The 12,641-nt window shown below is 41.4% G+C and overlaps 1 protein-coding gene across 5 annotated transcripts in view; it reads left to right on the top strand.

Moving 5' to 3' along the window:
* BCAS3 (BCAS3 microtubule associated cell migration factor) overlaps window positions 1–12,641 on the top strand; it is an 849,167-nt gene that overhangs the window by 198,971 nt on the left and 637,555 nt on the right. For all 5 annotated transcript variants that reach the window (XM_075264762.1, XM_075264764.1, XM_075264760.1 and 2 more), the window contains exon 11: window positions 11,556–11,639. In XM_075264762.1, coding sequence (XP_075120863.1) covers window positions 11,556–11,639 — 84 coding nt within the window. The remainder of the gene's footprint in view (window positions 1–11,555; window positions 11,640–12,641) is intronic.

The following is a 12,641-nucleotide window of genomic DNA, read 5'->3' as shown; positions in this document are numbered from 1 at the left end:
TAAAGCATGAAAAGCCATTTCAACCCCATGGATTCGGAAAAGTCCATTTATGCTAAGGGAATTCACTTCTGGAATGAACACAGTTATTTTATTGGAACAGGGAATTTATTTTAAAAAAATGCTCCCCTATGTTTAAAGCCATAGAGCAAGGCCAATTATCACAGCCAGCCTTCCTTACCAAGCCCTTTTATGCTTCTGAATCAGTCTTCCACATCTCAGTGTAGTGCCCTGTTTACTTTAGGATATGCTTTTCTTCTTTTGCTCATTTTCCAAAACCTGAGGAGATTGGGTAGGTGAGGGTGTTGACTGGTGATGAACCTATAGCTACCTGTACATATTATTGCAAGTGAAGTTATTTTATCTTTTTTTGCCTTTTATTTTTGTTTTAAAGCAAATCAAAATAAAATGACTTGATAAAAAACAACAAAAATAAAAAGAACTAATAACTCTAGTTGGTCTTGTAAACCTACACATAAATATAAAACATTATTGATGATATTCATGCAAATCCTTGAGGTTCCTATAATATATGTGTAAGGGAATTGCTATAGCTGCTGGTGATCCCTGGGGGAAGAGGTACAACAAGACAGTGAGCCCTAATCTGAACCCACCGCTGCCCCTACCTGCTTGTCTCACTGCCCTAGGTGGCAGAGGACAACTGGTCGACAAGCCCTTCCTAGATATATGTGATGACACAGAATGCAAGCCAAGACTCAAAGCCAGAGAACCAAAGCAGTGCAAAATCGTAATTCAAAGAGTAGCTACAAGCGAAGCCAAGGGTCAGAGGTTAGTAATACAATTGCAGCAGAAAGAGGAGCTTAGCAGGGACAAAGTCTAAGGACAGAGTCACAATAGCTAGCAAACCTGTGTGGGCTGATGGTCAGTATATAGGAAGCCTAGGCCCCACCCAAAGATTTGATTGGCAGACAGGCTGTCAATCACACAGGCAAGGCTAAGATTAACTATTTGAAGAACGGAAAGAAACAAGGTACAGGAGATGGGTGTGGTGGAAATTCAATTACAGAGAATAGACAATAGAGCAGTATTCACACAGTGCAACGAAAAACTCTAAGCAAAGAATCAAACTGAACTCTCCTCCTGCACCGCAGCGTGCGAGTGGAGGGTGGCGCAGAGACCCAAACAGGTAGAGACATTACAATATGGTGTAATTTGGAAAAATAATGTACACATACATTACCGTTACATTAGAATTCATATAATTTTCCTTACATAATGTTTATAATAATAAGGTTTCTATAATAAGTTACTTTATATAAGGTTTGCGTATGTTATGGTTTTGTGTATATATATTTGAAAATAATAATTTTAAACGACACAGAACCACTAGACTGCAAGACACTGCAGTGAGGTCCACAGGCCCCCTGAGGGGCAGCCGTGTGTCAAAGGCTAACCACCAGTTAACTGCACTGGCGGTGGTGTTAGTGCGGTTACAATGTGAACAGCCTGCAAACAAACTCTCACCAGTTAACTTCACTGGGAAAGTGCACCTGTGTATAGCTGCTGAGTGAAGCCAATTGAGGCCGTGCAAAGGTCATCTGCGAACTCTCTGCAGAGAGATGGACACTGGCATATGCTTCACCCTGCTACACAGTAAAGACTGCCAGGGGTTAAACGCCACTCCTGGTCAGTAACATAAAGGGCTCCGTAACAGCTAGGAGCTATAGGCTTTACAAATTCCCACTGGCAGAGCCAAGGAATCCTAACTAGATCCCTAGACTGCTCCTGCCTTTCACTGGAACGTAGCCCTGACCTCCTGTCTTAAAGTATATAGTCAAAGTGTGAGCACCCGGCGGGCGTCGGCTCACACTATATAAAGGCAAGTCCCCGCCCACAGGGCTGGTGGTCATACTTCACCGGACATGCTCAGTATGGGCAAAATGGGACTTAGCTTCTGAGCGCCTCCAAAAGGTCTGATCATGCTCAGTAGGGGAAGAATGGCATTTAGCCTCTGTGCGGCTCCAAAAGGTCTGAGTAGGCCGAAAGCTGGACTTAGGGCTAGTTCACACGTGAGTATAAGGGGAGGTTTTTGACAGCGGATTTCGCGTCCAAAACCTCCCCTTATAATGGTGGTCTATGGAGACCGCCGGGCTTCTGTTCTCCGCTAGCGGCGAGCTGCTGCTAGCGGAGAAAAGAAAGGACATGTCCTTTCTTCAGGCGGAAGCCGCGCAGGCTCAGCCGCGCGGCTTCCGCCCCCGGCAGCTCCCTCCTATGTCGGCTCATTCATTTGAGCCGAAAGCAGAGGGTTAAACCGCGACAGCGATGGTCGCGGCGGGCGGGTTTTGACAAGAGAGAGACGCGGCTCGCCACGTCTCTCTCTGTGTCAAAACCCGCGCGGGCAGTTCACGTGTGAACTAGCCCTTAGACTCGGGACACCTCACTGCACGACGCCGAGGGTTGGATTGGCCCGCAGGTGGCGCTATGCGCTGGACAGGAAACCTGCGGGACCCCATCCTAACAGCGTATTATTCAATGTTAGGTTCTAATTTCTAAATGTGCGTATTGGTAAATTCAATTGTGTTATAAATAAATTGCCAAAGCACGGCTGTCCTGGCTCCTCTGTGAATATCGGTTTCTCACTGTATAATTAAATGTCATATAAAAAGCTATCTTCCCAAATACTACTTTCTGCTAATACTATTTCTCAGAGGATGCATAAATAAATCAAAATTAGCATCAATTAAATAGAGAAAAATCCACTGTAAAATCCTCTAGTAAATCAAATATTTAATATTACACAGACAAAACTAAAGCATGCGATTATATTTATTTACATGTATTTGTGGTAACCGGGCCAGACTGAATCTCCCTCTTGCAACAAATCTGCATTCTTAATGGAGATGTTTTGCTATTAAAGACCAAAGCTGCTTGGGCTACAGTCTGAGTGGCACCCAGAAGATTATTAGGATCGGGATAAGTATCTCAATTAAGCATTTTGTTTCATTCTGTGGGATAAAGCATGCACTCAGTCATATACAATCTTGTATACTCATTTGCTAGCACAGTCATTCCATGATCTAAACATCAAAGAGCTTGTGGATGTATTATTATATGATGCTCACTATAATTATTATTCATGAAATTATTACTGACTTCTGCTTTAAAATATTTAATACTTTAATTTCTATAAAATAGCAAAGAGGCTGCATAAATGTGTAAAAAAAAAAAATCTTAACCCATTGTGTTATGTGGATGACAAAGCCAAACCACAGATCACCTAAGCCTTAATGTGCATTGTTTCTAGGTTACTTCTGTAGAAGAAGATACCAAGTTCTAAGTGCTACGGCTAAGTTCACTTAAGATGTCATTTTCTTAGGCTTTTGTTAACTGCCACACAAATTTTTAATCTTTACTAACTGGCTTTGGCCAGTTGTCGATCAGTGAGAAGTTCAACTTATGGGACCCCAACCCAGGGTCCCTCCTACCCCTGTCTAAATACAGTGACAAACGCACTGCTGCTCCATTCTTTGCTATGAGACTGCTGGATATAGCAGAGTCACATTTAGCTATATGTGGCAGTCCCATAGAAGTGAAGGGATAAAAACTGATTCATTCAGACATGATACAAGGAAACCCTGTTCTTGTGATCAATGTGTGTCCCAGTGGTCAAACCCCCATTGATCAGTTATCCCCTCCTCTCTGGATAGGCAGTGAGTTGTAATCATAAGCAAAACCCTTTAAGGCCGGGGCCCCAAGTTGCAAAAACATAGCATTTGACACTACCTGCAAAGTGTATGGGATTCTGGCCAATCCCATCCACACATTGCAGAAAAAATCTTACGTTTCTGTAAATCAGAGAATTTCAATTACACTTAAAGTAACGCTGACCTTTTCCGTTTAGGTTTAATAGAGGTAGAAAGTCCGCAGAGGAAAACTCAATGGACTTCCTGTGAAAATTGCTGCTTTTAAAAAAGCAATGTGTCTCTGCCGCGGTCTTTTCTGCAACGTTTTTTGCAGTGATTTGCTTCGTAGGGCCTCAGTCTTAATCTCCATCTGTTTAGTATAAATGAAGTATCCACAAGAAAAACAGTCGTGAGTATGACACTTAGTATAAAAGGAATATACTACACATCCAGTCTTGGTCAATAAACTTGTCATAATTTTATTTATTACATCATACACATATATAAAAGATGGACATTGGAAGGGGAATCTACAAATACAAACTGACTGGGTAAAAGTGAAGTGCAGCAGATGGTATGTGGTCCCTTTAAGTATTTACATACAATGGAATGCACATGGATTAAGCTAATGCCAGAAAGGACCTCAGCATTGGAGTCCTTTATACACTGTGTGTGGATATATATACACATAGCAATAGTATCAATAGCCGCTGAGGTATATATCATGATTGGCCACTAAGTTATACACATTGCCACAACAGCTCAAAGAAAGTGCTAAAGTGCTAGAAGTTTAAAGTTACCATGTGGTCGAATATATGTCTCCTATCCATTAAAGTAATAGCATTGATACACACAGTGGCGTAACTAGGAATGGCGGGGCCCCGTGGCGAACTTTTGACATGGGCCCCCCCCCCCCCCATCCCAACTGACACCGAAGACCTCGACTGACCCCCTCCTCCACACTCTATTATGTCCCTTACTTACTTGCCCCTGCACACAGTATTAACCCCAATAGTGTCCCCTGCACACACAGTATTAACCCCAATAGTGTCCCCTGCACACACAGTATTAACCCCAATAGTGTCCCCTGCACACACAGTGTTAACCCCTATAGTGTCCCCTGCACACACAGTGTTAACCCCTATAGTGTCCCCTGCACACACAGTGTTAACCCCTATAGTGTCCCCTGCACACACAGTGTTAACCCCTATAGTGTCCCCTGCACACACAGTGTTAACCCCTATAGTGTCCCCTGCACACACAGTGTTAACCCCTATAGTGTCCCCTGCACACACAGTGTTAACCCCTATAGTGTCCCCTGCACACAGTGTTAACCCCTATAGTGTCCCCTGCACACACAGTGTTAACCCCTATAGTGTCCCCTGCACACACAGTGTTAACCCCTATAGTGTCCCCTGCACACACAGTGTTAACCCCTATAGTGTCCCATGCACACACAGTGTAAACCCCTATAGTGTCCCCTGCACACAGTGTTAACCCCAATAGTGTCCCTCTGTGTACACCCATAAACAATTATTATACTCTGGGGTCTTTTCAGACCCCAGAGTATAATAATCGGAGACTAAATCGGGAATAAAAAATTAAAAAAAAACCCCACTGTTGCTTCTTACCTGTTCCCCGGCTCCTGTGCTGTGCTGTCCTCCTCTCGCGTCCTTCGTTAATGACGTCGGACGTCACATGACCCGGGAAGCATGCCGGGTTCATGTGACGTCAGAGACGTCAGACAGCAGTAGGACGGAGGCCTGGCAGGATCGCGGAGAGGTAAGTAACAGTTTTTTATGTTTATTACCTCTCCCGATCCGCCGGTCATTATACTCGGGGGTCTGCAAAGACCCCCGAGTATAATGATAGCCTCTGTGGGGCCCGCGGTGTCACTTGCCGATCCCGGCCCAGCCAGGATCAGCAAGTGAATAGGGCCCGTAACTGCCTATTGAAAAAAACCGCAGCGGTAGCGGCTGTCACCGGGCCCCCTAATGGCCCGGGCCCTGTGGCAGCTGCTACTGCTGCTACCACGGTAGTTACGCCCCTGGATACACACACATTGGTGACTATAACAACATAGGTTCACATATATCCTATACCACTATATACAGGTTTAATAGCACTGTGGCTTACCCATGTTGACAATATAGGAGGTATACAAGGCGGGACAGGCACTCCCCAGTACCTGATGCGCGTTTCGGCTTTGCAGCCTTCGTCAGGTAACTTTAAACTTCTAGCATTTTCTTTGAGCTGTTGTGGCAATGTGTATAACTTAGTGGCCAATCATGATATATACCTTAGTGGCTATTGATACAATTGCTATGTGTATATAATGTCCACATATGGTGTATAAAGGACTCCAATGCTGAGGTCCTTTCTGGCATTAGCTTAATCCATGTGCATTCCATTGTATGTAAATACTTAAAGGGACCACATACCATCTGCTGCACTTCATTTTTACCCAGTCAGTTTGTATTTGTAGATACTCCTTTCAATGTCCATCTTTTATATATGTGTATGGGCTCGTTCACATCTGTGCCCAGGTGTCCGTACTTGAGGTTTCCGTTTCCTGCCTAAAACAGAGGCAGGAGATGGAAACCTGCAGGAGTCTCTCTCACCCATTCATTTGAATGGGTGAGAGAGATGTCCGGCCATGCGCGGCGGTGAGCGTTTTGCGCTCTCCGCCGCGAAACCGGGTTTTATAATCCGGACACAGAGTCGGACATGCAGTACTCTGTGTCCGGATAAAAAAATCCGGTTTCGCGGCGGAGAGCCTAAAACGCTCACCGCCGCGCACGGCCGGACCCGGTCTGTGGTTTCCGTCTTCTGGCATGCAGAAGACGGAAACCATAGAACGGAGACCGTGAACGCAGGTGTGAACCTAGCGTATGATGTAATAAATAAAATTATGACAAGTTTATTGACCTAAACTGGATATGTAGTATATTCCTTTTATACTAAGTGTCATACTCACGATTGTTTTTCTTGTGGATATTTTATGTGTATGGTGAGGACACAGATTTCTTTAGGGCTTGGTATAGTTTAAAAGGAACCCATGCAATTACGCATATACTTTAGGTTGCTTATTTTTGGTTGGTTGTCTATCTTTAGTATAAATGAAGGCGGAGTCTCAATATGTTCCTGATTTACTATAATGGATTTACCATTGCATAGCACATTTTACTATGAATTTCAACTGTAAACTAATGGCCACTAAAATAAAATTTAGTAATTTAATTAGCCATGAAAAATTCACTTAAGAATTTTGGAAGTATGTTTTTATTACAAAAATTAGGAAACCATGATACTACACTTACACTAAAGTGTATCAAAAATAAGTTTTATCATTTTTAAGTAACCCCCCCACACACACACACACACAAAACATTGGCAGTATATAAGAAGTGGGAGTAACGTCTTAAACATAGTGTATTAAATAATAGAGATGAGCGAACACTGTTCGGAACAGCCGTTCCGAACAGCACACTCACAGCACGCTCCCATAGAAATGAATGGAAGCGGCCGGCACGTGGGGGGTTAAGCGACCGGCCGCTGGCAAAGCGTACGTGCCAGGTGCTTCCATTCATTTCTATGGGAGCGTGCTGTTCGGATCGGCTGATCCGAACAGTGTTCGCTCATCTCTATTAGACAAGAGTCATCAGGAACAGAATCGCTGGCTTTTCGACCCAAGGGAATGACCAACAAAATGGAAGACAAACTCTCAATAACTAAACAATGTTAGTCCCACAGAAGGTAGTAGAGTTGTGAAAGGAGGAGGAGTCTCAATATGTTATCCTGATTTGCTGTAATAGATTTACCATAATACATAGTGTCTATGTGAATAGTCACAATCTGTTCATGAACCATCATTTGAGTTACCCTGTCTGTATCAGATTTTACAGACTGCTGATGTTCTGGCTCACTGCAGTATGAATCTTGGTGGCCAAACAGATAAATTACAATTATATTTTAGTTGGATTGTTGATTGCAATTGTAGAGCAATAGGAGATTTACATAGTTACATAGTATGGTTGAAAAAAGACATATGTCCATCTAGTTCAGTAGGGGATGGGAAATGTCATGACAGTCTATACATTTCCATAACCATCAATGTGATTTTGCTCTAGAAAGACATTTAATCCTTTTTTGAAGCTCTCAGCTGTGACTGCTGGGACCAGCTCCTGGGGTAGGCTATTCCACAGATTCACAGTCTTCACATTGAAGAGGTCTTGCCGACTCTTGAGATTAAACCTTTATTTTTATCTCCAGAAAGAGAGAGTGCTCCCTTGTCTTTTGAGGGAATTTTACATGGAACAGCTTTTCCCTGTATTTCTTGTATGGACTATTTATATATTTATACAGGTTTATCATAACTCCCCCTTATATACCTCTTTCTCAAGACTAAACAAATGTAACTCCTTTATTCTCTCCTTATAACTTAGGTCCCCCATACTAATATTGTATTGTAGCCCTCTGTTGAACCTTTTCCAACTCTAGGACACCCTTTCTATGTACGGGTGCCCAGGACTGAACTGCGTTCCAAGTGGAGCCACACCAATCATTTATAAAGTGGTAATATTACATCCCTGTCCCATGAGTCCATATCCCTTTTAATACATAATATCCCGCTGGCCCTAGAAACAGCTGACTGACATTGCATGCTGTAATTTAATCTATGATCTACAAGTACAACCAGGTCCTTCTCCTCATTGACTCTCCTAGCTTTACTCTCCCTAGGACATAACTTTACATTTATCTGCACTGAACATTATCTCCCATTTAGAAAGTTATAACAATTATTTTAATGAGACCAAAACCTAGATTTTTATAAGACAGGTTTAAAATGTATAGATAAGGAAAACGGTCTCAGTTCAACTTCTACAACACGTGGAAGTATTTATTCAGGGGTTATACTTAGCTAACTTTATTTTCAGTTGTAGATTCCATTGCCACCCTATTCATGTGAATTGGAGCACATTCCAAAAAAAAAACATGAGGTGCTCTTTTAAGTTGCATTTACACTGTGCTCACCTCTAGCTTTTTAGATTGTCGTAATATATAGCACATTTTACTGTCCATTTGAACTGTAAGCCAATGGTGATTCATTTGACAACAATTAATTTTTAATTGAATGGCCATTAGCTTACAGCTGAAATTCATAGTAAAATGTGCCACTCATTGCTACAATTTCTAAGAAAACCAAAACAAAACAAAACACACACTTGAGAAAGCAGTGTGTGTAAATCCTGGCTTAAAGGGTGAAGAGATGGATAATTTCAAAATCATAACAAGCAGTTTCGGTCTGTAAGACATAACTTTAATACTGTACTATATATATATATATATATATATATATATACATATACATAGTATGTATACTATATACAGTGGGGCAAAAAAGTATTTAGTCAGTCACCAATAGTGCAAGTTCCACCACTTAAAAAGATGAGAGGCGTCTGTAATTTACATCGTAGGTAGACCTCAACTATGAGAGACAAAATGAGAAAACAAATCCAGAAAATCACATTGTCTGATTTTGTAAGAATTTTTTTTCAAATTATGGTGGAAAATAAGTATTTGGTCACCTACAAACAATCAAGATTTCTGGCTCTCACAGACCTGTAACTTCTTCTTTAAGAGTCTCCTCTTTCCTCCACTTATTACCTGTAGTAATGGCACCTGTTTAAACTTGTTATCAGTATAAAAAGACACCTGTGCACACCCTCAAACAGTCAGACTCCAAACTCCACTATGGTGAAGACCAAAGAGCTGTCAAAGGACACCAGAAACAAAATTGTAGCCCTGCACCAGGCTGGGAAGACTGAATCTGCAATAGGCAACCAGCTTGGATTAAAGAAATCAACTGTGGGAGCAATAATTAGAAAGTGCAAGACATACAAGACCACTGATAATCTCCCTCGATCTGGGGCTCCACGCAAAATCTCACCCCGTGGGGTCAAAATGATCACAAGAACGGTGAGCAAAAATCCCAGAACCACGTGGGGGGACCTAGTGAATGAACTGCAGAGAGCTGGGACCAATGTAACAAAGCCTACCATCAGTAACACACTACGCCGCCAGGGACTCAGATCCTGCAGTGCCAGACGTGTCCCACTGCTTAAGCCAGTACATGTCCGGGCCCGTCTGAAGTTTGCTAGAGAGCATTTGGATGATCCAGAAGAGTATTGGGAGAATGTCCTATGGTCTGATGAAACCAAACTGGAACTGTTTGGTAGAAACACAACTTTTCGTGTTTGGAGGAAAAAGAATACTGAGTTGCATCCATCAAACACCATACCTACTGTAAAGCATGGGGGTGGAAACATCATGCTTTGGGGCTGTTTCTCTGCAAAGGGGCCAGGACGACTGATACGGGTACATGAAAGAATGAATGGGGCCATGTATCGTGAGATTTTGAGTGCAAACCTCCTTCCATCAGCAAGGGCATTGAAGATGAAAAGTGGCTGGGTCTTTCAACATGACAATGATCCAAAGCACACCGCCAGGGCAACGAAGCAGTGGCTTTGTAAGAAGCATTTCAAGGTTCTGGAGTGGCCTAGCCAGTCTCCAGATCTCAACCCTATAGAAAACCTTTGGAGGGAGTTGAAAGTCCGTGTTGCCAAGCGACAGCCCCAAAACATCACTGCTCTAGAGGAGATCTGCATGGAGGAATGGGCCAACATACCAACAACAGTGTGTGCCAACCTTGTGAAGACTTACAGAAAATGTTTGACCTCTGTCATTGCCAACAAAGGATATATAACAAAGTATTGAGATGAAATTTTGTTACTGACCAAATACTTATTTTCCACCATAATTTGAAAAAAACTTCTTACAAAATCAGACAATGTGATTTTCTGGATTTGTTTTCTCATTTTGTCTCTCATAGTTGAGGTCTACCTATGATGTAAATTACAGACGCCTCTCATCTTTTTAAGTGGTGGAACTTGCACTACTGGTGACTGACTAAATACTTTTTTGCCCCACTGTATATCTCAATAAGGAATACACTCCAATTGCTTGGGAAACCAATAGAAACAGGAACCTGTTGGCACCGAAACCTTGCCTTGGATTAAAGATTTACTTTAGATTTTCCTAAACAATTGGAGTGTTGCCTTATTCGTCAGTATAATGCTGGTGGATATTTATGTTTGTTTCCATGGGACTTGCACCCATATCCGCTAAGGTATTCTATAACGCTTTGCACATTTTGTGCATACATATTTCTGTATAACTATGTGCTTACCAAACCCAGACATCTTGTTTAAAGGGCAGGAAATAGGATATTGTTTTGGAAAAGTAATATATTTTTATTTCAGGCTTGTGTTCACACAGTTCAGTATGTACAAGTATGTGATATGGATTATATGACATAAAAATCATCACCGGGTAGAGGGAATTCCTGCGATTGATGGATCTCAATCTAATGTACAGACTTGCCGTGAATTATTTAGTAGTATTTATTTATAAGGCGCCAACATGTTCCACAATACAAAGGGAATCAAAACCAAGGCAATTTTCTGTATGACATTATCTCTATTTTCATTCAATCAGTAGTGACATGCAGACCTACAGAAAGATCTTTAAGATAGTCAGATATTCATTGTAAAACCAGCTAATTTTTTATTATCTTTAGGATATTAATTGTGGGCAACATATAAATTCACAAACATTATGTTATGGCTACTGGGTAGTTTTTATGTTTCATTTTTTTTCTTATATTAGCTATGTAGAATGTATTGTCTTATTTAAGTAAAGATTAGATTTTAGTGTGATTAAATTAAGTTATAGAGCCCATTTTCTTGTATTAAGTGTGTCTTTAGCAACTGTTTTTATGCAAGTGTTTGCATTTGATTTGATTATGATTAGGGTACTTGAAAATAATGTAGATATACACTTATATCTTAACAGCTCATTCGATGCCACCAGTCTCGGGGAGGCGCATGTGGAGATAATATTCAATCTTATACTGCCACGGTTATTAGTGCTGCTAAGGTGAGTATGAATGAGCCTGTGGAATAGATGTTCCGTCTTCTAGCAATGTTGTTTTAGCTGTTTCATTGTCAAGGCTTTTGGGGTGATTTTACTCTTTTGACATGCACGAGTAAAACGTGAATTAAAAAATGTAAAATATAACATTATATTATATTCTCATAGCCATAAATGTATAAAAGTAACTCTATAGGCTTTCGTAGCAACACCCTGTTTAGTGAGGATGAGAGAAACTTATGGAAAGGTTACTTTATTGTGGCAAGGTCTATTTATGCATGTTATCAAAACATCATGCTTTTTTGTTTCAATGGTCATATAATTAAGAACTTAACAAACACTTATATGTCTTTGTAACAGGTAATGACAAAACCGGGGGTAAAATAGTACAACAGTGTAATACTACAAACAGCAGAAAAATGAATAAATAATTAACATTGGGGCCATTCCAATCCATTCTTATCACATTTTATTATTGGAGCCTGAGGCCCGTGGGCTCCAGGTTTGAAGAGCATCCAAGAGCTAAGGTCACCATGCTTTTTGCCAAAAAATAAAAGATTTTGCCATAATCTCCCTCAACCTCAATGGATCTGTAATAGTAGTTATTTAACTGGTAGTATAGTGTGAAGGTACAACTATACAAAATATGTGTCAACCTGCTAGTTTTTGAGTGTTCACATCCATTGGGGTGTGTGGGAGTCAGTTGAAGTAAAACTTTTATTTAAAACTTATTCACTGGGTCCATTGGCAATAAGCAGACCACAAAGTGTCAACCAGCTGGATCCTTTCACAGATGACTGTTATTTGTGAGAAAACCTGGCAGTAAGGCCAGTTGCAGGCTACAACCAGCGTGCCGTGAATGTAGGATGTTCCCCAGGTGCCAACCGTGCACAGGCCACGCTTCCGCAGCTCCTTTCTTTAAATGAATAGGATACATGTAACCACGAGCCATAAAATAGGAAAGGAATAGGACCAGTTTTATATTTTGTGGGCCGGACTGTCGACCCG

The sequence above is a fragment of the Leptodactylus fuscus genome, chromosome 2, assembly GCF_031893055.1.
Source record: "Leptodactylus fuscus isolate aLepFus1 chromosome 2, aLepFus1.hap2, whole genome shotgun sequence".
Taxonomy (NCBI): Eukaryota; Metazoa; Chordata; class Amphibia; order Anura; family Leptodactylidae; genus Leptodactylus; species Leptodactylus fuscus.
The sequence above is the reverse complement of the archived record's forward strand: the minus strand, read 5'-3'. Positions and strand labels throughout refer to the sequence as shown.